The 23732-nt window shown below is 52.8% G+C and overlaps 2 protein-coding genes across 2 annotated transcripts; one reads left to right on the forward strand and one right to left on the reverse strand.

Annotated features, from left to right (window-relative positions):
- The first annotated feature begins 1945 nt into the window (after positions 1–1945).
- Positions 1946–12743, forward strand: FAHD2A (fumarylacetoacetate hydrolase domain containing 2A). The gene is made up of 8 exons (XM_030826947.1): positions 1946–2118; positions 4778–5028; positions 6165–6381; positions 10120–10179; positions 10451–10613; positions 12044–12152; positions 12287–12374; positions 12507–12743. The coding sequence occupies exons 2-8, from the start codon at positions 4784–4786 to the stop codon at positions 12567–12569; spliced, it is 945 nt and encodes a 314-aa protein (XP_030682807.1). The 5' UTR covers positions 1946–2118; positions 4778–4783; the 3' UTR covers positions 12570–12743.
- A 174-nt stretch (positions 12744–12917) lies between these two features.
- Positions 12918–23302, reverse strand: LOC100593075 (glycerol-3-phosphate acyltransferase 2, mitochondrial). The gene is given in 22 exon segments (XM_030826942.1): positions 12918–13180; positions 13574–13631; positions 13870–13933; positions 14016–14136; positions 14219–14350; positions 14822–14899; positions 15089–15237; positions 15327–15585; positions 15672–15742; positions 16376–16494; positions 16820–16902; positions 17075–17197; positions 17588–17800; positions 17898–17997; positions 18310–18443; positions 18883–18982; positions 21348–21476; positions 21686–21790; positions 22208–22281; positions 22978–23036; positions 23039–23090; positions 23240–23302. Coding segments are annotated over 22 exon segments (2403 nt in total). The 3' UTR covers positions 12918–13063.
- Between the last annotated feature and the right edge of the window lie 430 nt (positions 23303–23732).

Here is a 23732-nt window from a genome sequence, read left to right on the forward strand (position 1 = left end):
GGTGGTACTATTTTATAATCCCATCAGCAGTGTACAAGAATCCCAGGTCCTCCACATTCTTGCCAATACTTGGTATAATCAGTCTTCTTTGTCCATTCTAGTAGGTGTGAGATGGTGTCACATTGTGCTTGTAATTTGCATATCCTTAATGATTAATGATGTTGAGCATCTTTTCATGTCCTAATTTTTTCTTTTCTTTTTTTTTTTTTTTTTTTTTTGAGACAGAGTCTTGCTCTGTCGCCCAGGCTGGAGTGCAGTGGCACGATCTCGGCTCACTGCAAGCTCCACCTCCCGGGTTCCTGCCATCCTCCTGCCTCAGCCTCCCAAGTAGCTAGGACTACAGGTGTCCACCACCACGCTCGGCTAATTTTTTGTATTTTTAGTAGAGATAGGGTTTCACCGTGTTAGCCAGGATGGTGTCGATCTCCTGACCTTGTGATCCGCCTGCCTCGGCCTCCCAAAATGCTGGCATTGCAGGCGTGAGCTACTGCGCCCGGCCTTCATGTCCCAATTTTCTATTTGTATAGCTTATTTGGTGAAGTGTCTGTTCAACTATTTTGTCCATTTAAAAAATTGAATTATTTGATTTTATCTATTGACTTTTAAGCATTCTTTCTATATTCTGGATACAAGTCTTTTTATCAAATATAGCCTTTGCAGACAGTTTCTTCCAGGCTGTAACTTAGCTTTTCAGAAAGTCTTTGGGAGCTATGGCTTAGTGAAACGCTTGTGCCAGGTTCTCCTCAGCGCACCCCCCTGATCACAGCCACCCCCATAGGTTCCATTTCTGTATCTGTGGTAACCTTCTGCAAGCTAGGCTGAAGTCCCAAGCTCCGGACCCATGTCTCCAACTGCCCACCGTTCAATGCCCTTTGGATGTCCCATGCAAATTGGAGTTCACCATCCTCTCCCCAGACCCGCTGCTCCTCCAGAAGCCCTGTCTCCATGAACGGCCCTGCACCTACCGAGCTAGAGACCCAGGAGTTGGCCTGGTACCTCCCTCCTTCTCACTTCCACCTCCTGTCATCCAGAGCTGTCAGTTCTTCCTCCTGAACATCTATGGACACTCACCTTCTCCGCCACGCACCGCACCACCATTGTTCTCACCCGCACGACCCACCCAGACACCTTTCCTTAGACGGGTGGCCAGACAGAAACTTCTCAAACAGAAGTCTGGCCACGGCACGCCAGTGAGGACCTTCCAGCGGTCTCCTGTGCACGTAAACAAGATCCAGACTCCTTCGTGGGACAAGTAAAGCTCTTGATGATCTGGTCCTTGGGTAATGTGGGGGCCTCTTGCCCAGAGACCCTCACACTCTTCAAAGCCGGCAGCTGAAGAGCTGGGCAGTAGCTGTCTGTTGAGTTCAGCCGCCGCTCCCTGCAAGCCTGCCCTCTGCAGGGGATGGAGCCCCGTTTCCCCACTTCCCCACCTGCGCCCAGCAGTGCAGGTGAAGGCCTGGCTGCTGAGAGTGGCTGGGAAACGCTGCGCTTTGGGGTCAGGAATGCCAGCTCCACTACTCACCGCCTGTGCCACCCTGGGAAAACAGCTCTGGCCCCAGGTTCTCCATAAGTAAAACGGGCAGTCATCCCTCCCCTCCTCAACTATATAAGTCAGAATCAGAAGCCACAAATCATTCTCTGCCACCCAGCACGCTGCCTTGGTCTCCTCCACCACTTTCCCCAGCAATGGGAACGGCGCCAGGCCCAGAACAGGGCCGAGACCGGATGAGGCCAGCGAAGCGCCCAGGGACAAACTTTCAGGCAGCGCCCACTCTCGGGCTCGGGCAATTGCAGGGTCCTCCAAGAGCGAGCGTCTCCAGAGAACTCGGCCGGCGCCTGGCTGAGCCCTGAGCCTGAAGAGTCCCCGGAGACGCCCGCCCCGCGATGGGCCCGCCTCTCCGGGATTGGCGCCCTGCTAGTGGCCATTGCCCGTGACGTCACAGGGTCGCGCCCGCTTCTCTCTCGGGTGATCCGGCCGAGTGGCCCTGGGTTAGCCGCTGCTGCATTTCCCCGTCTGGCTGCGGTCACTGGCGTCAGTGCTTAGGCGCCCGCCGCCCTTGACCTTCGGCCCCGCGAGCCCTAACCCTACAGCGCAGGAGGATCGGCCGCTGCGGCCAGGTAGGACGAGCCTGGCTGGGTCTAGGCCAGAAGAGTGTCCATGGCGCGGGTCTTTCGCGGAGCGCAGAACTAGTAGGGCATCTCCAGCCGCTTCTGACCACACAGACGGAGCGGACCTGTGTGAGCGCTCACTAACTGCCGGGGCCGGAGCTGGGCATATGGGGAAACTAGGGGACCGGCATGGGTTCCACGCGAGTGGACGGTGGGATGGGATCCGACGTGCACACCCACGTTTCAGGCTACTGTTTCCACCTCATGTCGCCGCCCCTTTGATTATGGACTCTTGCAGAGCTGGATTGAGCTCGGGCTGTGTGACAGTGGTTGTTGCAGAAGCCCCAGGGCCACTTTCTGACTAGTACCTTGGGCACCTGACGTCATCCCTTTGAGTTTCAGTGTCCTCTTCTGTAAGGTGAGGGCGCTGTACCTGAGGGGATTGCTGTAAGGTTGGAATGAACCTGCATGTGTGTGTCATGTGGGAAGGGAACAGTCAGTGGGGCCTGGGGTTCTCTTGGAGAGCTGGTAACCAGCCTCCTCCCTGAGGCAACAGCCAGAGGGCGCCTGTAGTTTCCCCACGCATGGCTGTTAGCAGTTACGGCCTCTGGAGGATCTCCTGTGGGAGGTCCCTACTTCTCACTACAATCTTGAGGGCCTTTAGAGGATTTCCTATGGAAGGCCCCCACTTGTCACCAAGTGGGGTTAAAATGTCCTTGGTAGGGGGATGGGGGCTGAAGCTAGATTTTCTTGCTTGCATTACAATCTTCTGAACCAAGGACTTCATGTCACCTGGACTTGGATTCACATCCCAGCTCCTTCCCCTCCTAGCTCTAGGACTGTGTAACCTTGGGCAAATCCCTTAACCTCTTTAAGCCTTAATTGTTTCATCTGTAAAATGAGGCTAACAGTACCTACCTTCCACAAGTGTCAAGAATTAAATCAGACACTGTAGGTAGAGCACTTAATAGTTGGCATTCAGCGGCAGCAGTTACTGTTATGTTAGTGTGTGGAGTGTCTGAGTGTGTGCACTTTGGCTCAAACAGCCTTTTGACAGTGGCACAGTTGGTGCTTGTGTAAGATAGCAGGGCAGAGAAGTCAAAGCCCTCAGTTTTCTAGTCAAACTGGCGGGCCACAACAGTGGTGACCTAAGTCTAATGAGTCTTTAACTGAACAAGGCAGATTGAATCATCCAGGTGAGGACCAGGAGTCTGGGGATCAGCTGCCTCCACATTTTTGGGCATAGAAGGCTGTACAATACAAACAGCCTTTGCCGTAAGAGCAAGGAACCATTCAGGGAAGGCACCATGTGGTAAGGAATAGAGGCCAGACTTGGATTAAGAACAAAACAAAAGAATAGTGTTTGTCTTTAAGTGGAGCCTTGGACTCAAAACAGGATCTGAGCCCTGAGGATTTTTTTTTTTTTAATTGAGATGGAGTCTTGCTCTGTCACCCAGGCTGGAGTGCAGTGGTGTGATCTCAGCTCACTGCAACCTCTGTCCCTTGGGTTCAAGAGATTCTCGTGTGTCACCCTCCCTAGTAGCTGGGATTACAGGTGCCCGCCACCACACTTGACGAATTTTTTTGTATTTTTAGTGGAGACGGGGTTTCACCACATTGGCCATGCTGGTCTTGAACTCCTGACCTCAAGTGATCCACCCACCTCGGCCTCCCAAATTGTTAGGGATATCATGCGTGAGCCACTACAACTGACCCTTGTGGAAAGGCACGGCTATGTCTCCTAAAGTTAAGAAGCACTAAGCTTTCCCAAGTAGTGAAATGTCAAGCCCCTGCTTCTGTCATTTATTTGTTCATTCAGCAGAAAGTCACTGAGAGCCTTCTGCGCACCAGGCACAGTGCTGGGCAGTGAAAGAGATAGACATGTGCCCTGGACCCAGGGAGGAGATGACCAAGTGATGTCTGTCAGGCCCAGACCTTCTGCAGCCTCTTCCCTCAGGCAACTTGTTCTCTATCAGGAGAAATGAAATAATTATTATCTGGAGAGGCAGGTGGGGGCGCTGCTCCTAGAAGACAGGGACAGCCTGGTAGAGGTTCTAGCTTGATCATGTGAGCAGTGGAAACCATTTTAAATAGGAGGTTAACAGGAACAAAATAGCATTTAAAAAATTGCTTATGGCCGCTGTGAAGCCAGTTTCACCAGCATCACTTGCCCATGCTGGGCTGCCACCCAGCTAATTCCTGGTCCTGCTCATTTAGCCTAGCTCAGCTCACATCGCTTCCTCAAGAAACTAGACAAGGGTAGGGCCCCTAACCATCTTCACAGCACTAGTCCTGATAGCTGAATCTTACGTCACTTGTTAACATCTGTGACCTGTGCAGGGAGAATGGCAGGGCTGAGCTTGACCTACATTGTTTCCCCAATACCTACAGCAGAGCCAAGCACAGTGGGAACTTTCAGAAAGCACTGGTTGAAGGAACCCTGGAATCCCTGGGACTTACTGCGTAGCATGTAGTAGTTGCTCCTCTAGAAAAGTTTCACCTTATGAAGTATAGCAGGGTAAAATACAAGCCTGGACCACTTCCCATGTGGTACGCAGGGAATGGTTGATGGGGCAAAGGGCCTTGAGCTGTAGCCCTAGGAATTTCAGGGATCCTGATGATGGCTCTGGGATCCTCTGTCTCCTGGATCCTGCGTTTTTCTCTGCAGGCTCTGATGCTGGTGTCTTGTAGAAGAAGGTTGCTCACAGCTCTGCTGCAGGCTCAGAAGTGGCCCTTTCAACCCTCCAGAGACATGAGACTAGTGCAGTTCCAGGCACCCCACCTGCTGGGGCCTCACTTGGGCCTGGAGACAGGGAATGGTGGAGGGGTTATCAACCTCAATGCCTTTGACCCCACACTCCCGAAGACGATGACGCAGTTCCTAGAGCAGGGAGAGGCCACCCTCTCAGTGGCAAGAAGGTAAGTAAGTGGGCAGCATCGCCCTGACGCATCTGCCCTGGTCCCCCCGCACCCTCCCCGCTCTGGGAAACAGCACCAGCAGGTAGCTCTTTTGCAAGGGAGCAGAGTAACCCCACCTTTCCTCTTCTCCCATTCTCTTAAAAGATCCTTAGAAATCTTATATAACATCATCTTCAGTTTTCAGAGGGGGAACTGATGCCTAGGGAGGGTGATTAACAATTTCAAGGCAATACATTTGGTGCTGGAACCAGGGCTCTATACTTCATCACACTGCCTCCTCTGGGAATGAAGTCCTGGACTGACTGACGGGTCTGGGCCCAGGGGTCCTAAAAGGCATCTTATGCAGCTGGGGGAGTGATATAGACTCCCAGCTCCTGCAGGGAGAGAGGACTGCAAGGAGGTTTTCTATAAGACGGTTAGTTTCTGGGTTTGGACTAGATTAGGTGAGAGTGTCCCTGAAGCCTGGACCCCTATAGAATCTGGTCTATGGAGTTGATGAACAATAAATTAAAAACCTGTTAAGATGTCATTTTCATCTGTTAAATTGGCAAAAATACAAATGTTTCACAGCTCACGGTATTAACAGTATGTTCCCATATTGCCATGTTCTGCAAAGATTGGAAACCTCCGTGCCCCTCATTAGGGACTTGGGTATATCTCTATAGAGCAGTAATATGCAGCCACAAGAAATAAAGGACACTCTCTATGTATTGTTACATATTGCTAAGGAGAGCTTTCCGAAATCAATTGTCTTTTTAAAAGGTGTAACTAGTGTGCTATCATTTGCATACAAAAGGGTGGGAGAAGAATATCCATAGAGTAGCTGCGAAGAGCCAGGGGAACGGGGTAACCAGAAGGGGAAAGGGAGACCTTTCCATGTGTTCCAGTTTGTATCTTTTACATGGACATGCGTTACCTAAGGGGGAGAGGAAATCAACACTGGATAAATAAAAGCCCTGCTCTGATAGCAAAGGACAATAGCTGGGCCTGATTTTCACACTGACTCTGATGGTTGATAGAGCTAGGAAATAGATTTCAAAAAGCAAAACCTGTAGCTGCTGCAGCATCTGCCCAGCCTGCCCGGGATTGCCGACCTGTTCCCAGCCAGACCCTCTCACCTGCGCTGGTCTCTACAGAGCCTTGGCTGCCCAGTTGCCAGTCCTACCACGGTCGGAGGTAACCTTCCTGGCTCCAGTCACACGGCCAGATAAGGTGGTGTGTGTGGGCATGAATTATGTGGACCACTGCAAAGAACAGAACGTGCCCGTGCCCAAGGAGCCCATCATCTTCAGCAAGTTTGCCAGCTCCATCGTGGGGCCCTATGATGAGGTGGTCCTCCCACCACAGAGCCAGGTCAGTGTCTCCCCACTGCCCTCCCTAGTCACTGGGCCCATCACAAGGGCATTCTGAGCTCAGTATTCAGCCTACTGGAGCCACCTCTCGCTCAACAGTGCATTCAACAGAAACTCTACAGGATTATACACACAGTAGTAACACTGGCCTTGGAAAAAAAGTTAATGTACATGTTTTCCTGATGACAAAAGCAATACACCTTCACTGTAGATAAAGATAAACGTTTAAAAATTACGTCACCCATAATCCCTGCCCAGGGCTTGCAATATTAATGTTTTGCTGTCTACCTTCCCAGTGTTTCTCCACTCCTGTATATGTTTATACTGTACCTGTACCTTTTGCTTAAGATTCCATCAGGAGCAGTTTTTTTTTTTTTTTTTTTTTTTTTTTTTTTTGAGACGGAGTCTCGCTCTGTCACCCAGGCTGGAGTGCAGTCGCGCGATCTCGGCTCCAAGTTCCGCCTCCCAGGTTCACGCCATTCTCCTGCCTCAGCCTCCCAAGTAGCTGGGACTACAGGCGCCTGCCACAACGCCCGGCTAATTTTTTGTATTTTTAGTAGAGATGCGGTTTCACCGTGTTAGCCAGGATGGTCTCGATCTCCTGACCTCGTGATCCGCCCGCCTCGGCCTTCCAAAGTGCTAGGATTACAGGCGTGAGCCACCGCACCCGGCCAGGAGCATTTTTTCATGTCATTAAATATTCTCCCTGACATATTTTAGGTTACCACGGAGTTTGTTATGTAGATTAGTTTATTCCTGAGTACCTTACTGCTGGACACTGTTTCTAGTTTTTGGCTTCTATAAATAAATGTTGCAATAAACATCCTTATGTAGAAAAGGCTTTGCATGTCCATTAATACGTTATTATTTCCTTTGAATAAACCCTTAGAATTTAAATATGTGACAGTATAGGCAGTATTTCAAAACTTTTGAAAAATTCTGTCAACTGGCCTTTTAAAAAATTGTAAAAGCAACTTACACATCCACCAGTAGTGTATATACCCTTACTAACACTGGTTACTTTTTCTCTCAGATTTTTATTTTAGAAATGTCTTGGAAATTATAGAAAAGCTGGGAAAATAATACAGTGAACACTCAGATAACTTTTCCACCTGGTTTCATTGTAAACATTTGGTCATATATCCTTTTTCTCCCTTGCCTTTTCCCTGCCCTCCACATGGCAAACATACACTTTTTTTTTTTTTTTGCAGGGTATGGGGTCGAGGGGACCTTTTAAAACACATTGGAAATATTAAGACAATTTAGTCATAAAAACTTAAATAGGCACCTTCTAAGAATGAGGACAATGGCTTGCATGACCATCCCACCGTTATCACAACCAAGAAAATTAACTTGAATAATATTTAATATGAAATCCAATTGCCCCAATTCCCAATCGGAAGTACTGCTGACTTCCCCAAAGATAACTTCTAATTTGGTTACTTTGTTTGTTGCTCCATGATCAACCAAGGCCACACACTGTATTCAGTTATATCTCTTTAGTGGTTTCAATCTAGGACAGGGTTCCATAGACTTTTTCTTAAAGGGCTGTATTAGTCTGTTTTCACGCTGCTGATAAAGACATACCTGAGACTGGGCAATTTACAAAAAAAAAGAGGTTTAATTGGATTTACAGTTCCACATGGCTAGGGAAGCCTCACAATCATGGCAGAAGGCAAGGAGGAGCAAGTCACATCTTACGTGGATAGCAGCAGGCAAAAAAGAGCTTGTGCAGAGAAACTCCCATTTTTAAAACCATCAGATCTCATGAGACCCATTCACTATCATGAGAACAGCACGGGAAAGACCTGCCCCCATGATTCAGTCATCTCCCACTGGGTCCCTCCCATAGCATGTTAGAATTATGGGAGCTACAAGTTGAGATTTGGGTGGGGACACAGAGCTAAACCATATCAAGGGCCAATTAGTAAATATTAGGCTTTGAGTGTCATATGGTCTGTTTTGCAACAATTCAACTCTGCTGTTATAGTGTGAAAACCACCAGGGATGATACAGAAATGAATGATGGGTTTCCAATCAAACTTGATTATAGCAGACCGTGAGCTGGCCATAGTTTGCCAACTCCTGATCTCAAACAATCCCCCCTGCCCTTTCCTTGAAGAATCCAGTTGTCTCATAGCATATTTCACATCCTGGGTTTGTCTGGTTGTTTCTTCATGATTAGTGTCAGGGTAAGCATTTTTATCAAGAGATCTACAAAGATGTTATACATTTTCCATTGCATCCGACTGGGAGGCTCATGTCAGTGGTCCCAAAATTTGACCACTTGGTTTAGCTGACGTTCACTAGGTCCCTCCACTGTGAAGATGCATTTCCATTTTTGTAATTAATAAGCAATCTGTGGGTGGTGGTTTGAGATCACGTAACTATCTTATTGCCCCACAGCATCTCATCCAGTGATCCTGTGGTCATCCTGACTGAATCTATTATTGCATTGGGGGTTAGAGAACAATGACTTTTTTTTTTTTTTTTTTTTTTTTTTTTTGAGACAGAGTCTCACTCTATTGTGCAGGTTGGAGTGCAGTGGCATCATTTCAGCACACTGCAACCTCTGCCTCCTGGGTTCAGGTGATTCTCCTGCCTCAGCCTCCCGAGTAGCTGGGATTATAGTCATGCACCACCACACCTGGCTAATTTTTGTATGTTTAGTAGAGACGGGGTTTCATCATGTTGGCCAGGCTGGTCTTGAACTCCTCACCTCAGGTGATCCACCTGCCTTGGCCTCCCACAGTGCTGGGATTACAGGCGTGACCCACCACTCCCAGATAAGATCAATGACTTCCCAATCATGCCTTCTGTTTTTATTGGCTGACATTCTTCTGTGAAGAAAAGCTCCCTCCCTCCTTTTTATTCCTGTGTCTTCAATATCACTGTGAATTCATGATTTTTGTTTTTACTCAATTGTTTGTATTTCATCATTTACATTCTTTAGGTGACCTTGGTTTGGCCAGTGAGGGGCCTTCAAGTTGGCTCCATTTCCATCACTTTTCGTATATCCTAGCTTTCTGGCCAAGATATTCTAAGCTTATCATGTACTGTCTGTCTTGGAACTGGAATTAGCCGTTTTCCCAAGGAACCCGGTGCTCCTTAGTGGGGAGTGGTATTAGAGACCAACATCTGGATGTCAGGTGTACTTATACCAACTCTGGTTATTATTAGAAAGAGCTGCCAATTTTAAAGGCCAAATTATATCTATTTTATAGTGTATTTTATGGATTATGGGAGAGGCTGAGCATTTTTTCATGTTTTGTGGCCATGTCTGTTACCTTTTTGTGAATTGCTTACTCAAGTCCTTTGTGGGATGTCAATCTTTCTCTTACTAAAGTGAGTTAATAGATTAAAACACTTAGAATAGTGCCTGACACACAGTAAGGTTACATATTGCTAGGGGATATTACTTCATATTTATCCTGTTAAAAGTATCCAGAGTGACTTTTAAACTCAGTGACCTGGACAGGTGTTCTTCTGCAGTCACAGTGGCCTGAGGACCTGTGCCTGCATCCCATGATGCTGTCTGCCACTGCCCAAAATGTATGGGTCTACAAGTCACACCTTCCTCGTCATTCACTGGGCTCTGTTTCATGGTGATGGCAAACATGGGATGGCAGCCAAGCCATATGGGCAAAGATCGAGGCCTTTCAGCACGGTGTACAGCCTCTCAGTGTGGACAATGGGCTCCGAAACCACTGCAGCTCACTGTTCCTCTCCCACCCTACAGGAGGTAGATTGGGAAGTGGAACTGGCCGTGGTCATTGGAAAGAAAGGCAAGCACATCAAGGTAAGGTGGAAAGGGCGGGCTCCCAGGCTAGAGTGCAGCAGAGGCCCCAGCTCCTGCCTCTCCTAGTTCTGACCTCGCTCACCAACACACGGTACCAGCTGTCCCTAACCCTGGGGAGCAGTCAGCCTCCTTGCTCCCTGACACTGCCTTGCCTTTCACCCACCTTTGGCTGGCTCTGGCTAACATAGGATAACAGCTTAGAAATCCCTTGCCATGGGTGTTGGTGTCACCCGTGATCTAACCTGTATGGCCAAATCCCCTACCCCCATAGGCCACAGATGCCATGGCCCATGTGGCTGGCTTCACTGTGGCTCATGACGTGAGTGCTCGTGACTGGCAAATGAGACGTAATGGGAAACAATGGCTGCTGGGAAAAACCTTCGACACCTTCTGCCCTCTGGGCCCTGCCTTGGTGACCAAGGACAGTGTAGCAGGTAGGTCCCTGGTCCCTGACCCCTTGTACTTACCATTGCACAGAGGAACAGCACTCCCGGGAGAAGCGTGGGTTCAGGTGCAGGCAGCACCTGCCCTCCCTGGCCGCCCTTTCACTGCTGACTCCATGCAGGGCAAGTCTCTTATCCTCAGCCACCAGTTCTCCCATGGGCTTCCTTCCCAAGCCCTCTAGAGGGAACACAACTGCAGAGGATGTGAAACTGCATGCATGAAGTAAATTACAAAGAGCACTGAGCTAATGGGTGGATCAGGCTTCCTGTGGCTGCCACCATCTGAAACAATCTTTAAGTTGAGCATCATTGAGCATAGCTATCCCAAGACCCAGGCATTTTCCACACTACAGGAGATGAAAGCCAGTGTGACTCACCCAGCCACTGTGGAAATAGAACAGCATTGACCACACACAGTGAGGAGACAGCGCCGGGACGGAGGCAGTGTGCCAGAGGGCAGAGCGCAGCCTCTTAACACAGCCGGCTGCCCACAGCCGTGGTGGAGGTGGGGGGTGTCCATGTGGGCCAGCTATGCTTGGACGCCGAAAACACCAGTGCCTCACAGTACCCCGTGCAGAGTCCTCGGCAAAGTTAAATTGTGTTTCAGCTGCTCTACTTAAGGGGGGTAGAACACTAAGACCACCACCAACAGTTAAAAGTGCTGGTTAGCCAGGATGTTCTTACAGTAATCCATCCCCTGCCAGCATCCGGTACGCGAGGCGTCACTGTCCCGGCTGGAACCATTGCCTCACTGCTTTATAGATGCTGAGTTTTTTTTTTTTTTTTTTTTTTTTTTTTTTGGCATGGTCTTACTGTGTCACCCAGGCTGGAGTGCAGTGGCCCAATCCCAACTCACTGAAGCCTCAACCTCCTGGGTTCAAGCAGTCCTCCCGCCTCAGCCTCCTGAGTAACTGGGACTACAGGCATGCACCACCACGCCTGGCTAATGTTTTTATTATTTTTTGTAGAGACAAGCATTCACTACGTTCCCCAGGCTGGTTTTGAACGCCTAAGCTTAATCAGTTCTTGCCTGCCTTGGCCTCCCAAAGTGCTGTGATTACAGGCGTGAGCCACCATACTTGGCCCTGCCGAGTCGATCTACAGGTGTCATCCTATGTTGTAGACAGATGCCCTTATTTTTTTCAAGGCAAAAACCCTAGCCATTTTTCTCTTCCCCTTCAGAGTCATCCTCTCAACTCATCCAAGCGACTACTGCCTGGTGCTCTTGGTGGGGATGCGGGGAGGCCTGAGAAGGCCAATGTCCATACAGAAAGTTCTAACACAGAGCACTGAGTCAATGTCGGCACAAAGCCCTTTCACCTGCCAAGTCATGAAGCCCCCGCTACAGTTGTGTTTGTAAAATATTGGGGGGTTGGAGGGGGAAAAAGGGATAACTCCAAGGTACCATCTTTGCATTTCAGATCCACACAACTTAAAGATCTGCTGCCGAGTGAACGGGGAAGTGGTCCAGAGCAGCAACACCAACCAGATGGTATTCAAGACAGAGGACCTGATAGCCTGGGTCTCCCAGTGAGTGACAGGGGCTGTGCTGCCAGCCCCGGTCCACCTGCCACATATGTGGAGGCCGACCTGAGCCCTCCACCTTTGGCTGTGGCCACCTCAGCCAGCCCCTGGTCTCACTGGGTCCTTTTGCTTTGCTCCAGGTTTGTCACCTTTTACCCAGGGGATGTCATCCTGACTGGGACCCCCCCAGGTGTTGGTGTATTCAGGAAACCTCCTGTCTTTCTCAAGGTAGGTTAGCAAAAAGCAAAGAGAGCAAGGGCCCCAAAGGCCTGGCAGGCTTGGCTCAGACTTGAGAAGTACAGGCTTGTGTACGTGTGTCTGACGGAAGGACTGACACACTCATGGCCTGCTCTGTTGCAGAAGGGGGATGAAGTCCAGTGTGAGATTGAAGAACTAGGTGTCATCATCAACAAGGTGGTGTGATGGCTCCTGCACAGGCCCTGCACGTAGGATGGGGGCATCTGCTCCCACTCAGCCTAGCCCAGGGAAAGTCCCAGTGACAGGTGTGGGCAGGCGCCAGCCCTGCAAGCCGCCTCTTCTCAGTAGAAGGGAGAAGGACAGAACTATCTTCAATAAATTCATCGGGTCAAAGCAGCAGCTTGGCTTCTGCTGTTTGTTTTCTTTTGGGCTTTGTTTCATGGGACAAGTTGGGGCATTTTGTGGGACTCGGGAAGAAGAGAGTAAATACACATACGCCAAAAAGATGCTGCTGGGCTTGGGAAAAGACAACTCATCTGGTCCCCTTGTTTATCACATCAAAGGAGGGAGAAAGCAAGAGATGGCAAGGGACTCTCAAGCCTCAATGATTATATTTATAGACCAGCTAAGGGTTTGCAGCCTCTTTTCTGTCTTCTGGCTCTAGGACACAGCTGTGTTCTGGGGCTGAGAAGTCTCGGCACAGGCTCCTCCTCACAGTTCTAGCTACAAATAAACTGCCGGATGAACTGTTCTAGTTTTTCTTGATTGTCCCAGCTGGCAAAAGTAGGGGACAGGTGGAGCCTGGGGCCTGCAGGGCTCGGTGTCTGCTGCAGAACCTGGGCCATGGAAGATGGGCTGTGAGTGTGCTCACCACAGGGACTGTGTCCACATGGCCCAGGGGCCAGGCCTGTCCCCCAGAAACCTGCCTTGAGACCTCTGGCCCCTTAGACCTCAGTGTTTCAGTGCAAATGCTGCCTCAAAGCAGCCCCAATACCCCACCTAGAAGGATGAGCCAGTGATCTGGGAGACCAAGAGGCAGGAAACCATCCCACCTTCTCCAACCCATCACCACATCTGTTGCTGGAAGACACCAAGTAAATCCCAGGGTTTTAATGAGGCACCATCAGGCCAGCCCTGTGGGGTGATGGGGACATAGCTGGGTTTCCCTGAGCCACTCTATTGGGGTGGGAGCAAGAGGACAGGAAGATGGTGACACTGGTTCCTCTCACCCCTAAGTCTCTGAAGGTCTAGATAGCACTGCTGGCGAGGTTTACGTCCGCCCACTCTGGAGAGAAGAGAGAAATGAAGGCTGTAGGTGGTGAGGACAGGGAGCCACTGGGCACAGGCTTCTCTCCTCTTGTTTAAAGAAGCCCAGGGAGGGATAGAGCTCAGACTGGACAGAAGACCCGCTCTACTCTGCAGCCCGCCTTCCTAGAGTTGGGTTGTCACTGTCCAGCAGGGGACAGCAGCCACCAGCAAACACCACTGCCTCCAGGAGCCTGGGCTGACTGGTTGGGACTCAGGGAGGATCCCTTCTTCCTGGGCAGTGGCCTGCAGGAACTGGAACAGCTGCCCTGTGTAGCCCGACTCTGCAGCAGAGAGAAGACCTAGACCTGGCGCCCAGCACAGACAGAGCCTGCCTCAAGGACTGCAAGGGAACAAGGGCCTCACCAGTATCGGGCAGCTGGCCCTGGCGGAGGAAGGCAGCAGCCTGTGCAAAGGCCTTGAGCAGCCGGCTGAGCAGGCGGCAGAGGAAGAGAAAGAAATCTGGGCAGTGTGACTGCTGGCTAAGCTGGAGGGGACAGGCCAGGGTGAGTGCAGCTCCCCACCGCCTCCCTACCACCTCCCTCCAGGGGCAGCTTTTTGAAACACACCCTGAAGTACCGGCCCTCGGCCTCTTCGAAGTCATCACTGTCACTATCAGTAAAGTCCCCACTCAGTTTCCACAGCAGCTTTCTGCTCAATCGCTGTCGCCCTGTGTCACAAGCTGGCCAGGAGCCTGGGGTCTAGGGGCCGTGGAGACACTGTTCTCTGACAAGCTGGCCAGGGATCAACCCTACACCCCCGGACCAGGTACATGCAGGTGAAACCAGTAAAAGCACACCTAGAGACCCAAGAGGATGGCCAGAGCCATGCCCCAGCACCTGCTGGGCCAACTTGCAGAGTGAGAGGAAGTGAATTCCCACCCTCAAGGGCCAAGAAATGTGGGGAGCAGGAGGTATGCAGAGAACCTCAGAGGCACACATGTCCAGTGCTATCCAGAGAGAACACACACAGAACCGGGGCATAGGTGGCCATATCCCAAGGTACAGGGAGCAGAGGTGCGAACTAGGCTTCCCCACTGCAAAGCCAGGGGCTGCCCACCCCCACAGCACACACAGGGCAGAGGAGGAGCCTGGGGCAGCTGGCACTCAGGGTGGGAGGCTGTAGAAGGCCAGGCTCCAGGCAAGGGTCTTGACTCCAACTGCCCTGCCTACCTCCTCAGCAACCAGGAGCCCGCACTGGATGTGCCGGTCCAGCACCTCCTGACAGTAGCAGTAGGAAGACTGGCAGGGCTGGGGAGAAAAAGGCACACATATGGCCTCAGGAGAGCCAGGCACATGGGCAGGGGCCTAGCCAAAGGCAGGACAAGGTCAGACCTACCACCCAAGAGGTTTCAGAGGTAGGGCTTGGGGAGGGATGGGCCATTCCTACCACCAAGAGGGGAAGGCCTAGGACCAAGTGGGCGGTAGGGGAGGCCTGACCTTTAGCAGCAGCAGGTCTTGCGGCAGCAGGTGCATCAGCAGCAGGATCTGGCGGTACAGCTCATTCTGGCTCAGCAGCAATATACCCTGCAGCTCCCAGGGCCCCTGGGGTGGCATTCTGCCTGCCAGCAGCGCCCGCACTGCACAAACTGGGGGAGGAGGGTCCATTAAGAGGAAGGAGCTGCACCCTTCACCCCTGCACACACGTCCCACCTACCCCGTGCACCTCAAGACTCACCGCCCACAGCCTCGCTCAGGAAGACGGGCAGCAGCTGAGCACTCAGCTGTGCCAGGTGCGTGAGGCCTGGGCCAGGCCGCGGCATCACCAGCAAGTCGCCCTGGCGGATGCGCAGCAGGGCCACATGCGCCCGCAGCAGGCTCAGTGAGTGCTGCAGCAGGCTCCGCAGCTGCCCAGAGAAGCCTACATCAAAACCACGCAACAGTATCTCCTCTGTCAGCCAGGAGAACTCCCCCAGGAGCTGCGACAGGAACACGCCCTGGGTAGGCAGAGCAGGGCTGAGCAGCAGGGCCACACATCCCCACCCCCCAACCGCCCAGGTCCCCACCACATTGCACCCCCTACCTTCTGGTGCTTGAAGAGCAGCAGCGTCGCCATGATGGCCGTGCTCATCACCACAGAGCTCCCCACACTGGCTGGAGTGGGGCAGGGCAGGGGGTGGAGATGCTGGTCGGGTTGAGGCCCAGCAGCCTGGTCCCTCCATTATCTGGCAAGTCTTCCTAGCCACATATCCCAACTCCACCCTAGGGAGGAGGAACATACACCCGGAGCAGTGGTGTTTATCACACACAGGCTGAGAGCCAGGCCAGGAGCTCGGGGCTTTCCCTGGATCTCATCGTGGGGCCCACACACCAACCCACAGCGTCTACTAGAGGGGCACTGAAGAAGATACAGATGGATCTCCCTATAAGAGCCCTCTGCCGAGGCGCTGTGCTAAGCCCCTTACACATATCATTCCACTCAGTTAACACCATCCCCATGCAAAGCTAAGGAGACTCCGCTCAGAAGGCAGGGCTGGGTGTGGCCTTGGGGAAGCAGCTGCAGCCATCTTTGTGCATGCACTTAGCTGCTCCCTCATGACGGCCCTGGCTGCCTGCTCCTCCTGTAGGAGGAAGGTTCCATTCTTCTTCAGATGTCCCCGAGGTACCACAGAAGGCCTCAGGTGCAGACACTCACTTGGAATGGAGAACCCTGGTGACTGGCTGACCCCGAGAGAGGGGATGGTTCAGTGACCCACCCGCAAAGGCCCAGATCTGGTTTACCCTCACCACTCAGGACATGACAGCTCAGTCTCCTGACCAGGAGCTGGTCCTCTTCCTTGAGGGCCAGGAGAGGCCCAGTTATGGGGGTCCACTCCTGCTCCTTCTCAGTGTCTGGGACAGCAGTACTGAGATAGAGACACAGATGACAGGATGAAGGGTCCAAACACAAAAACAGCTTGTGGAAATGCCTAGAGCTTTCTAAAAGGTGAGGGTGTTTCCCCCTCCCAGCCCCAGGACAGAGATGGCTTCTATAACCCCCAGTCCCATCCAGGCCTCTGTGCCATATCCCACACTCAGGCTGTTGGCAAGGTAAGTGCCTGGAACTATTCTAGATGACCCCAGGATATTTGATGAGGGAGGGCTGTTAGTGTGTGTATACGGGGGATACATAAGCTGGTGCTGAAGGGCTGCTTGCCTTGCCCCTGAGACCGCACCCTCCCATGCCCCTACCATTGGCCCAGCACGATGGGCTGCAGTAGCTGCTCCAGGGTCTGCCTGCTGCCCCAGCAGCTTCTGGCACTGGCGATGTATTCCTGCCCAGGAGAAGGCTCTTAGGTGGCCTGCTCGGGCCCACCAGGAAACCTGCACACAGCCCATTGGAAGTAGGCAAAGCTATCCCTGCAGTGGCTTTGAGGGCCAGGCTCCCAAGAGGCCCAGGACACACCTCCCCTAGGTACTCCCAGCCTTCCCCAGCTGGCTCCATACCTGCAGGGAAAAGGGCTGAGCTAGGTGCACCCGGGAGCAGATCCGGCGGCTGCAGCCCCAGCGGCTCCACAGGCTACGTAGGACAGCCAGAGCTCCTGTCCACAGCCCCAGGGGGGCTGAGGCCTGCAAGGAGGGAGAGGATAACTATACTCGCCAAGGACACTGCTCTCAGGCAGACATCAGGGCTGCCACCCATCCTGGTCTCCAGAGGTATCCTCTGGTCCCACTCTGCTCAGTTTTATCTCAGGCCCAAACTGGTGTGTGACCTTGTCCCAAGCTCCTCTTTTCTTATCCATGACACAGGAAAAATCCCTCCCTATCAAGGTCTTCAGAGGATGAAATGAGATGATGTTAATGGCCTTGACAGGTGCTGCCAGATGATTGTAAGGACGATTCCTTTGTGCCCCCCGCAGCCCTAAGAGGGGCTCAGCCACAGGACACAATATTGTGCCTCCTGTCGGGAGCTGGTGTCCACCTAGGGGCCCAAGGGGCTGGAGGGTCTCACATTCTCACATGGTCTATGTCACATGGTGCATCCGGAACCAGGTCATAGGTGACGGCCACTGGTACCAGCAGAGCATCTGGGACGATGCCCATCTGGACTGCCTGCACCACAAACCCCACCCAAGCCTGGCCCAGGGCTGACAGCCGTGGCCCCAGAGCCCCAGGAGGTTCCTCCAGGAAGATGAGCAGGGGCTGCCCACTAACCAGCAGCTGCTCTATGACCTGGAATAGGAGGGGTCAGAGGGGGTGTTAAGGCCAGAGCAGAAACAGACCCCTGTCCCCTTAGCCTGGCCCATATGTAACCACTGGGGGCACTCACCGCCTGGACCACAGCCCTTGCAAGGAGCCCCTCAGAGCTGTCCAGGGAGAGGTTGGCCTCTGGGGGCAGGAAAAGCCCCCCAAGCTTCCTCAGCAGAGCTCTGTGGGACATAGGGCAGAGCCTGATAAGGAAAGGGGCTCTGGAGATGTAAATGAATAAGGGGCTAGTGAGAGTCTCAGCTCCCCCACGGCCAGCCTGTGTCCTACTTGAATACCCTGAGGCGAAGCCATGGCCCTAGGCCCTGTGGCTGACCCCTCCACCTAAGCCCCACAGGCTAGACTGCTGTATGGCTCGGAACACAGAGGCCAGGAAGAGGGCCTTTAGCAGGGAGCTGCTGCCAACACACCCCAATACACATCCCGCCCCAGCCTGAGACTACTCCCACGTATGTCTAGAGGAAAAAGGTTTTTACCTGAGGGCAGGGGAGCAGGCACGGGAGTCCCAGGCCACATGGAGCACACCCAGGCCCTGGGAGAGCAGCACAAAGGGCAGCAGGATCCCGTCCAGGAGGGTTTTGTGAGTAGAGAGGAGGACAAGCGGCGAGCCCTGCTCCGGGGAGAGCCAGAGGGAAGTGCCAACCTGCCCTACCCTGAGGACACAGGCAGCCAAAGACCCAGGACAGCCCCAGAGGGAGGGACAGTTCAGCTGCAGTGTTCTTCCTCTGAGCACATTTCCCAAAAGCAAAGGAGGCTTTAGACAACTTTTAAGGTAACTGCGCTGATGCCCTGACGTAATGGTTGTTAAGACCATGATGGAAAGACGTTAGAGGAAACCCCGTGGGAACAGGGCCGTGAGACATAAAGGGAAGGTCGGCAAAGAGCAGGGGATTTTTCCCACCAGCTGACGGGGACTGGACTGCTGTATGGCTGGGAGCAGAGAGGCCAGGAAGCAGGACCAGATGGGGACTGCTCCTGACTTAAGGGCTTGGCCCAGCCTCTGCCCTTCTGCTCCCACCATCCCCATCCCAATGGAGGGCGGGCCTTACTGCCTGGGCGGCCTTCTGGACCATCTTCATCTGACCCTTGTGGAGCTGCACATTCAGGAAGAGGCAGTTCAGGAACCGCAGCAGCGCCCAGCTGAACAGCCTGGGGAGGGACACCAGGCCTGAGGTGCGGCAAGGAGTGACGCTCGGCCCGTGGCACTTGGAGGGCCGCCCAGTGCTCCTTAGGGCAGGCCCCACCACTATCCTCACTTCACAGAAGAGGAAAGTGAGACTCAGGGAAGCTACAGAACTGCTTCCTGGTAGTGAACGCTAAGAAGTAGCAGTGCTGGGACTGGAAGTTCTGACACCACAGTTCATGCCCACCAGACACTGCTACTCTCCCACGACCTCATGGTGCAGCTGCCTCACATCAGAATCAGAGCATCTGCCTCAATTTACCCTAAAGGAGACTAGAGGACCAAGCCTCTCTCCAGGCAGAACCCAGCCTGGTCTTTGCAAACTACCAGAAAAGGTGAAATAAAAAGGAAGGATTAGTGATAGAAGAAGGGAAGGGGATAACTGCAGGGGCAAAATCCGTGGTGGGCAGGTGGGTAGGGTTGTCCCCCCAGCCCAACAGGAGGACAAGCTCTATTTAATTTTTAAGACAGGGTCTTGCTCTGTTGCTCAGGCTGGAGTGCAATAACACAAACTAGGCTCACTACAACCTCTGCCTCCTGGGCTCAAGCGATCCTCCCACCTCAGTCTCTCAAGTAGGTGGGACCTCATAGGCATGCACCACTGTACCTAATTTTTTTGGAGAGACGAGATGGCCCAGGCTGGTCTGAGTTGTCCAGGCTGGTGACGAGCTCCCGAGCTCAAGCAATCTGCCTGCTTCAGCCTCCCAAAATGCTGGGATTACAGGCATGACCCACCACACTGGCCTGGGACCAGCTTTAATTTAGGACAGACACATAGCTGTAGTAGCAGGGAAATGTGGAGGATAAGCAGCCAGTCCCCATGTGATGGCTTTTATCTTTCTGTAAAGCATGAGATGGGGAATCAGTTGACAGTGGATAAGTCTAAAAAGGAGCAGGCTAGGTGGGAGCTCTGGAGGGTGCCATGTGTGCCTGTGACATTTGCACTTAGCAAAGAAACCAGTCCACGGGTGTGTGTTTCTCTGGCAACACTGGGCTGCTCAGGTGCAAAGAGAAGGTAGACAGCGGGGGGTCATGCCCATGACTCCCTCACAAGAGCATTATTAGAATCCTGAGCCTGCAATCTCAGCTAGGCTTGGAGGGAAGGAAACACAGAAAGGGAGGCTGATGGCTGATCTCAAGGTAGGCAGATCAAGGGACTAGAAATCTTAACAAAGTCAAGGAATTGTCACAGCAGAGGGCTGGTCAAGGTCACCAACAACCTTTACTTTCTGTCTTTGCTCAGTTAGCCACTCAGCACATTCAAGACAGCTGAGCTTGACGCATGCCGCCCCAAGCCCACCTGCACTCAGGGACTCATTCATCTCCTTGGCTTTAAACACCATCTGTATGCTAAAGCTTTGCAGTGTCTCTGGCTCCAACCTCTCTTCTGAGCTCCAGGCTCCTATATGCAACTGCCTCCTCAGTGTCTCCACAAGCATGTCAGGTACCAAAACTCTCTCTGTCCAAACTACCTTTTTGGGCCAACTCACTTCTCCCAAAGCCTGTTCTCTGTCCATACCACCAGAAAGTAGGCTAGAAATAGGGCTGTTCTGTAACTTCTTCCCTTTCCCCTCACTGCCCCTGTTCCCACCATCCAATCCCTCAGTGAGTCCTGTTAATATTACCTCAATCTCTCAACCCACTTTTCAACCTGTACTGTCCACCATGATCTCTCACCTGGATTAACAAAAAACAGCCTTCCAGATGCCCTTCTGGTCTCCACTCTTGACCCCAATTCACCATGTCGTCACTTCCCACTTAAAACCTTGCAACTGGTTTTCACTGCACTTGGAGATCTGGTGCAAGTTTGCACAGCCTTACATGATTTGATCCCTTCTGCCTCTCAACTTCACCTCCCACAGCTTTCGACCCCCCACTTGCTGGCTTCCAACCATGTCAGCTTCTTGAGCAAACCTAGTTCTTTCCTGCTCAGGGCCAAAGCTCAGGCTATTCCCTCTAGCAAGACTGTTCCCCTCATTCTTGTACCCACAAGCCTGGCTCCTTTTCTTCCTCTTGGCTCTGGCTTACAGTCTCTTCGTCCCCTTCCTGGTATTCTGTCTCAGCCCTGTTTCTTCCTTCTTGCAGCCACGCGTATCTCTGTTTACCCCTCCATTTCCCTGGAACAGTGCGCTGCATCTAACATAAGCTCAGACCTGTGCTGGGAAATGTGGGGATGGGAGGCGGTGGTGAAGGCAGGCTGCAGCCCACTCTGGTAAACACTATCCAGCAACCCAGGAGGAGAGTCCAGCACTTCCCCAAGCCCGGCCAACACCCACTCTCCAGAAGGACAGTGTCCCCAGCCCAAGGGTGAGTGCCCCTCAGCACAGTTACCTGACCAGGAAGGGACGGGGTGGAGCCTGGATGTGACCCAGGATGCGCTGTACCTCCTTCTTCACAAGATCGGGCACCTGGCCTTCCCCAGCACCTCCTGGGACCCTCCCTGAGAGGAGGTTCTGCACCCTGTGAGGGGGTTGGAAGGAGTGGTATGAGGCTGCGGCAGGGCACGGCCTCCAGTCTTCACTCTCCTCCTTAAGGAAGGGTCCCAGGCAAAGCTCATGCTCTAGAAGCCTTGCCCCAGCCAGGCCTCTCAACCACCCCTACCTAGTGTCATTGCCATCCCATTCAGGATCCCAGAAATGCCAGCCAGACCTCACTCTCTGCCTCCTCACCCGGTGCTTTCCATGATCTTCTGTGGGGCATCCTGGCAGGGGGAGATGTGCTGCTCCAGGGACCACAGGAAATAGCAGAGCCTCCGAACCAGCCAGCCCCGAAACCTGGGCACAGCTCCCAGAGCAGGAGGGAAGATCCTTCAGAGAGGGTCCACCTCCACTAGGACTCACAGAAGGCTATTCAGTCAGAAAGGGACCACACCCCCAGACCCATGTACTAGGAACACCTGAGCAGGAAGAGGAACTGCCTGTCCATCTGTGCCCCTTTCCAACCCCTCACCCTGCTGAGTCGGGTACAGGTTCACAGCCTGAAACACGGTGGGCAATCCATACATGCTCACAGAAGGAACTGCAGGAGAGCTCCAAGTCTGCCCCTCCCTGCAGGCTTGTGTATGGAACAGAGGACGGGGCCCTTCTTTCTCTATCAGAGGAAGAAAATGGCACCAAAAAAGCAGGGCCCCAGCAGCCCTGCACCCAAGGGGCCCTGTCCCCAAGCCTGCTCCAGTCCTTAGCTCTGACTACCTCGTGTTCTCCTCCTTCACCAGGATCACATTGCAGAAGCCTAGGTCCGTTATGCTTCTGTGGAAGAGGGACTCCTGCAAGAGAAGGGGAGAGACAGCATGTCCTGGGGGGCCTTTGCAAACTGGCAAAGAAACGCCCCTGTACTGCCCCTCTGGCTCTGCCTGGTGGCCTGCTAAGTCTTCCAGGAGAAAAGATTACAGCACAGTATTTCGCAAAAGGTGTTTGACCCCAGATCCTAGGCTGGCTCGGGAAAAAGGGGCCCATGCTCAAAACTGAAGTGCTGTATCCTGTACAGAAGCACCCTCTTTCAGAATGGCATATGAAAGTCTCCAGGAAGTTATCTTAATAGCAGAGGACACATAGTCCGGGTCTCTATGAGAAATCTGTGCCCCCTCACCACCATCACATGACATGAACCAAAAAAGAGGTCTTCAAGCATGCGCTGAGTGCTGGGCAAGTCTGAGTGGGTGATGTCCGCAAAACTGAACAACAAAACTGACACAGGCATGATGAGAACCCAGCCCTCTGGGCACACCCTACCACCACTTAGGCCCCTCTGTACTTCTCCCACCCAACCCTCCCAGGCCTGGGAACAAGCCACCGCCCAACCATACAACCAATACTAGTGCATCCATTCCCCTGAAAGATAGAAGCAGAGGCATGGGGCAGAGAAGAGCCAAGCTTGCAGGGACATAAAGGAAGCAGCTTCCCAGAGCTTCAGCTCCCAGAACCAAGCTTCCTGGTTGGGGCCTGGCCCTACCATCACTCACCCAGCTCTTCGGGGTGCAGGTCTGGCAACAGCGACCCACAAAGGAGCGATACTTCCCAGGAATGGGGTGACAGATGCCAGCTTCATCCCAAACCTTGAGGACCACAGGCTAGTCTGGAAAGGGTGATGAGGAGAGATGAGAGGACTCAAAGTCCTTGGCAGGAGAGAGGGAAAGATGTAGCAACTGAGGCCCTAGGAGTGAGTGGCACAGCAGAAGGGTGGCAGAGCAGAGGGGATATGAGGAATGGGAGGAGCCACAGTACCTCTCGGTCACTGGGGCTGCTCCTTGGCTGAGTTTGGCATCTGCCTTCCAACATGGTGGCCATGAGAGCCTAGAAGAACCATGAACCAGTCACCTCTGGCACTCTCCTCCCCACAGAAACCTGAGCCAGGGAAAGGTGCACGGATGGGGCCATAAGAATCTGAACCATAATCCAGGGCCTCCTGCGGTAACTGCAACCCCCTATCACAGGACAGACAGATATCACTTCGGCCATCAGGAGTGAGAACCTAGGCTGGAAACTAGGGGCTGACTCACATCAAGGCCCTGCCCCAAACCCAACTGGTCCCACAAAGGAGCCAGCTGTCCTCGAAAGGTCTCACAGTATCCAGGTCAGGGCCCTCCTCAGGCCAACATGAGGGGGATCCGTTGTCTTACCATCCACACCCACCCAGCCATCTCCTAGCACAGATGGGGGCTGTACCGGAGATGCTGATCCTTTCTGTGCAGAGGGAAAGAATGAGGGCTGGATTGGA

Source organism: Nomascus leucogenys, chromosome 14 (assembly GCF_006542625.1).
Source record: "Nomascus leucogenys isolate Asia chromosome 14, Asia_NLE_v1, whole genome shotgun sequence".
In the NCBI taxonomy this organism is placed as follows: domain Eukaryota; kingdom Metazoa; phylum Chordata; class Mammalia; order Primates; family Hylobatidae; genus Nomascus; species Nomascus leucogenys.

What these genes read in the sequence shown, in the direction of transcription:
- FAHD2A (XM_030826947.1), top strand. Translation starts at nt 4,784, where the DNA reads ATGCTGGTGTCTTGTAGAAGAAGGTTGCTCACAGCTCTGCTGCAGGCT. An exon ending in ACCCTCTCAGTGGCAAGAAG is followed by an intron (nt 5,029 to 6,164) that starts GTAAGTAAGTGG and finishes TGGTCTCTACAG; the next exon opens with AGCCTTGGCTGCCCAGTTGC. An exon ending in TCCTCCCACCACAGAGCCAG is followed by an intron (nt 6,382 to 10,119) that starts GTCAGTGTCTCC and finishes CCCACCCTACAG; the next exon opens with GAGGTAGATTGGGAAGTGGA.